Source organism: Triticum dicoccoides, chromosome 1A (genome assembly GCF_002162155.2).
Source record: "Triticum dicoccoides isolate Atlit2015 ecotype Zavitan chromosome 1A, WEW_v2.0, whole genome shotgun sequence".
Lineage (NCBI taxonomy): Eukaryota > Viridiplantae > Streptophyta > Magnoliopsida > Poales > Poaceae > Triticum > Triticum dicoccoides.
The window spans coordinates 256,388,475-256,394,347 of NC_041380.1; the positions used below are offsets into that span (position 1 = coordinate 256,388,475).

At 44.8% G+C, this 5,873-nt stretch overlaps 1 protein-coding gene across 1 annotated transcript in view; it reads left to right on the top strand.

The window, feature by feature from the left end:
- LOC119267872 (AT-rich interactive domain-containing protein 1-like) overlaps window positions 1-5,706 on the top strand; it is a 34,415-nt gene extending 28,709 nt beyond the window's left edge. The window contains exon 2 of the mRNA XM_037549313.1: window positions 4,615-5,706. Within this exon, the coding sequence (XP_037405210.1) occupies window positions 4,615-5,307 (693 nt within the window). The 3' untranslated portion in view covers window positions 5,308-5,706. The remainder of the gene's footprint in view (window positions 1-4,614) is intronic.
- The last annotated feature ends 167 nt before the right edge of the window (window positions 5,707-5,873 follow it).

Here is a 5,873-nt window from a genome sequence, read left to right on the forward strand (position 1 = left end):
GGCGGGAAGCGGTGGCGGAGGGGCTGAAGGGCAGGAGGAGAGTGGAGGAGGTGGGCTACCGGCGGGGATTCGATGGCGGCAGGGTTGCAGCGAGGTTACGCGGTGCTAGGCGGAGGGGGTGGAGCGGAGCGGGAGCGAGAGCGAGCCATCCTTGATGCACCTTTCTCGATGGACACAAATGAAGTACACGAGTCGCAAGTTGACGTTCGCCTAGCGCCTAGGTGGTGCTTAAGCGCCCTAGGCGCAGCCTAGGTGGACTCACAATTTTGAGTATCATGTTGTATTTGGGATAATATATTTGTATCGAAATCAATTTAGAGAATATAAGTGAGTAAACTACCAGCTATTGAAATTGGAAGATGGACAATTTGATTTGTCGGTGCAATATGGCATGATTTCTCACTTGAGTGGACAATTCTTACTTGCCATGCCTAGAGTTCCGCTTATGCCCTAGGTGAGGCGTTTGATCATTGCCTAGTGCCTAAGTGTGCCTAAGTGCCTCCTAGGCGTTGCCTTTTCCAACAGTGGTTACAACTATGGTGAACTTTATGTAAACAGTACCGAAATCCAAACAGTAGCGGTGCAGTGTATTTAAGGGGCTTATAAGAGGGCATTTCGACTAGCCAAGGAAATGGTGGCCCAATCCGATTCATGGGTTATTCCTCCCTGAATATGGATTCTTAAGATTGCCCATAGTGTTTTACTCCAAAAGTACATGGGCATGACCCAATAATAAGGGGGTATGACATCTATAGATAGCCATGGTTGAATTATGAAGTTTCATCTTGTATTTTTCCTCCATGTATTCATGCATTACTAGAGTGGCTTTTGTCCTGAGATCTCCACTTGCGGCTCCGTCTTCATTGTTTGTGTGTTTGCTTCCATCTCCATGCTTGATCATGCTCCAGTGCTTGTCCCTCTTGTCCATGCCGGGGCCTTCATGAACATACATATGTGATTTGCACAACATTTCTCAGGAGCATTAGGAATACTTCCATGAAACGAAAGTAACTGACAATTCAGGTGATGTGCGTGAGCCCTAGTGATTGATTGTTGTATTCTGGAACTTCGGTAGTGGGCTTTTCGCATTTATGGGCTAGATACTCAATCCATGCTCTTTGGAGTAATGTTGCTCGACCAGTCCTATAGCCCAGGTAGCATCGGCCTTGCTCCACTCCTGCATGGGATATCCTTACGAAGCAGGATTATCCCATTTAGGGAAATCAAGTCACTGCGTTCTATACATGACAAGTAATGTTCTAAAGGGTAGGCAAGAGACTGGGTGTTATTCGTCTGATCAGGGCTAGGTAGGATTCTTCCACCTTATAGAACATTTGCTGGTGAGCAGTAAGGTATGCAGCCTTCACTACTTATGTGTAGTGTTGGACCTCCTATTAGGCAACTCCGGAGATGCTTAGAGGAAGGAGAGAACAGAGTAGGTGAGGAGCAGACTTGGAGGACAGGAAAGAGGTTCATTCATCACACGCTCCTGATCTCGTTCGGTGGTTCGTACATTTGTAGCTGCCCTCCTGGGCTACCCTTACATGGCCTCTGGCCCAACGCACACACACACTGGCCCAAAGCCCACACACATGTAGTGTTGCAGTTCAGTTATCTGAATAACTGACTGCACTAGTAGTCGCTCTCCGGATCTGGCGAACCCTGAGTAGGATTTCGAGCGAGCTCGCCGGAGCGGCTCGCACCTAGCTCGGTGGGTGTTACCGCCTGATCGAGGGGACGCGGCGGACGGCGGCGGCAGCGGGTGGTGGGAAATTTTTTTAGGGAAGGCTCTGAATACCAGATTGTAATGCCCCTGGATCCGATCTGAGAATTTGGGAGAGGAAGGAGAGAACAGAGTAGGTGAGGAGCAGACTTGGAGGACGGGAAAGAGGTTCATTCATCACACGCTCCTGATCTCGTTCGGTGGTTCGTACATTTGTAGCTGCCCTCCTGGGCTACCCTTACATGGCCTCTGGCCCAACGCACACACACACTGGCCCAAAGCCCACACACATGTAGTGTTGCAGTTCAGTTATCTGAATAACTGACTGCACTAGTTCAGTCCGCTACTGATGCATCAGTAGGCGCGACAATGCTCTTACACACTTTAGCACCATCCATTTTTGGAGCTAGTTGTTTTGGGAGGTTCAGTTGTCCTGAGTGGATTTCATCATATTTCTTAAACGTCCAGCACCTTCTGTTGGCTATATGTTAGCAGACAACCTGGTATCTATGTTGCATGGCACGGGGACATGGATATGGTGATACACCATTTTTTTTGTTCTAAAAACAGTGTTAAGGGGAGACAACAAGTATAGATTTATTTACAGAACAGGAAAAAACACCTTACCTTATCTTACTGCATGCAACCAGCATTCCAACAGTCTGTGAATAACAGGTTAACCAGCAGTCAGCACCTAATATCTTATCAAGAACTCGATGATGAAGTTCCGCAAATAAGAAAACATAACCATCAGTTGTTAGTTACCTAAAAAAAAACCCACCAGCATTGTTTTTAAGGCGTCCCGCCTTGGACGCTTAGGCGACGCTTAGGCGATAAGGCGCCCCCCCAGCGCCTTACAAATATGCCCGCCTTAGGCGCTTAGGCGTCCGCCTTAGGCGCTTAGGCGTCGCCTAGGCGATAAGGCGCCCCCCCAGCGCCTTAGGTCGCCTTACCGCCTTAAAAACTATGCCCACCAGTAGTTAACTTCATGCTTGACTTTGTTGGATAAGTCTGTGTACTAGGGTCGTTGTGGGGTTGCAGCACATGGTCCTTGTGGGGCTGCAGCACATGGTCCTTGTGGCGGTTAGGATAGAGTTCCTGACCATCAAGGACTGGCAGTTAGGATAGCATCTTAGACTGGCATCTTAGACTAGCATCTTAGACTGGCATCTTCGTAGCATCTCAGCATATGCTTGGCTGGCTAGCAGCCTATAAGTATGTAACCCCAACCCCTCAGGTTGGTATGGCATTGTGTGAGAAATAAACCAACGAAAATTGTCCCAACTCTCCTAGTGTCATCCACAACTATCAATGCTCAGGCTCAAAGGTCTAACAGACTTGTACTTGCTCTATTAGTATCCCGGTATATCCAAGTGGCTTTTGTATAGTTTGAAATTGAAAATAAATACACGTGTATCTGATGTGACCCGCATATGCCTGCAGAATACGACATGTTTGTGAAGTGCCGGTGCAACATAGCTTTGTAGCATAATCCAGCTTTTGGTTCATCCCACACAATTTGTGCCTACCAAAAATGCCATATTTGCAGCTATAAACTCCAACATGCAGGCACATCAAGGCAACCAAACTGTCTTAATTATATACAGTTATAGAATAAACGGTGGACCATTAGTGCCTCTAATTATTTACTTTGCTTGGTAAAACTTGAACTGACAACAGTGGTTCTTAGGGAAAAAATTTAGGGGGGCACCTAGTATGACCCGATCAGTATTTCACCCTTACAGCAAAAGTCAGACGAATGATTTACATACTAGTATTGCAGTATCGTTTTTAGCATCCATGAGAGCTTCCTCCAGCTTCTGCCCACCCAAGCACAGTTCACCATCACTTGGTTCCATAAAGTTTGTTTTCATCGAAACCATTAACCAAGGTTCTCGGTTGGATTTCACTGAGGCTTCTGAGTGCTTCATGCTTGTCAAACACATTCAGTGTTCCAGGTCAGCGAATCTGTTGACCCACGCATTATGAGACAGTTTCTGGCGTTCGACACTATTGGTGCAGTTAGTCTTGCATAGTGAAGATTATTTCCATTGTTAGTTACTCGACTGTGCACCGTGACTTTGCATTGCTGGGTCAATAGCTCCCATATATTAACTTGGTATTTAGCATGTTACTGGAAATGTCTCAACATGATTTACAAGTTACAACTGTATTGCTATAGGCCCCTTTTGCTTTGTAATTTTGCCACGGAAAATTTGGCAAGCCAAAGTTATCATGACATTTGAATATCTTGTATTGTTACATATTTGCAAGTATGATGACGGTGGACAAATTTGTAAAGTGATAACTTAGTTGGGTTGTTACTATTTTAGGCTTTTAGATACTTCGAATATGATTCTTGTACTGCGGGTGCTCATAAATTTTATCCTGTGAATGATCCTAATGCTTAAACTTATCTTGCTAGACAAACGATGTGTATGATTATCTTTCTTCAAACTTTTTAGTCTGGGTGGATGTGCTATGTATATTTCTTCAGCCATATGATCCACCCTATTTCCTTACTGACCTTAGCAGAGGTCCTCTTTTATATTGTGCTTTTCCTGTAGTTGCAAGACTCAGTTATTAAGATTATTTTGTTTCCCTATGCCGCTTGATATATGATCCCAACAGGTTGTCATACAGCAGCTGATACCACATATAGGTCTGTTGGCTTAAAAAATACTCTTCCAGTTTCTTTGGCTGCCTGAACTTCTCTATTTCTGCTTAGAGACTGCATATACGATCACCAAAGAACTTAAATCGTTTGTCATGCATTCTGAACTAATGTTTTATTCTATTTATTAATTTCTTCTCTTATATGACAATGATATTCAATCGTCTCAAGGAGATACTCTGAAAATGTATAAAACATAACTCTTTTTTCATTGCAGAGTGGACTTACAAATGAGGAGCGGCCTCAGTACGATGGTTGGGACGATCGACTGTGTGCAGGTGGGAATAGTGACAGGATTTTGCATTTACGAACTCGGCTTAGTGGTCTAGCAGATGTTCCAGATTGGACTGGGAAGCCTTCGCTACCTTATGACGAGCCGCATGTGTTGAGATTTCTAGGACAACCTCTTTTGCCTGCACCAAGTAATGAAAGCCTTGATGCTGATGCTATTGGTAAGGGTAGGCCAGATAATTGCAACTGTCAAATCCCAAGTTCTGTTGCTTGTGTTAGATTTCATGTGACAGAGAAGAGGATCAAGCTGAAGCGTGAACTGGGCTCAGCATTTTATGCAATGGGATTTGACCGCATCGGTGAGGATGCTGCATTGACATGGAGAAGGGATGAAGAAAATAAATTCAATGCCGTTATCCAGAATAATCTGCCTTCATCCAAGTACAGATTCATGGAGGAAGTGTTTGCTGCCATGGATTCCAAGGGCAGAAAAGACATTGTAAGTTACTATCACAATGTTTTCCAAGTGCGACGAAGAGCGTACCAAAATCGGCTCACTCCAAATGATGTGGATAGTGATGATGATTCACTTGAGCCTGGCTTCTTGCATCTTCGTCAAGGTGGTACTCAGGGTAACTCCATGTCTGCTTCTTCCTCCGGAACTCAAAGGGGTTCTTAGGTCATGGAGGTTCAATAGGTTATTAGGGTAGCTCGGTGGCTCCAGCTCGGCTTCTTTATCTGGAGCTCAGAGGAAGTTTTCTTCTTTCTTTGCGGTGAAGCTCACAGGAAGGTTCCGTAGGTCGACGCCAATTGGTTACCTGGAGCTCATTTAGAGTTTTCTCTCTGTGAATAGCCCCGTGGCTCGTTTCACCTTGATGGATCTGGAAATTAATGCAATTATTATGTTGACATTTAGACTATCTTTATTATGTAGGCAGTTTTATTATTTCGTCGGAGAATTCCCTGTGGAGTATATTTTTGCTGAGAGCTTTGTTTGGATAGGTGTGGATTATGTCCTCCCTTTGGACGAGTAGAAAATTGAATATGATCCTTGCGCATTCAAAGCGGTTTGGTATAATCCCTCTATCCAAGCAAACCCCAAGGGATTGTTTTGATACACATCAATTCAACTCCGGTCACTTGTGACACGGGCTGAAATAAATCACTTCGCATCTGAAGGGATCGAATGGATAGGAGTGACATCCGAACAATCCGTGATCAGGGTCTGATCTAGCAGGGGTCCAT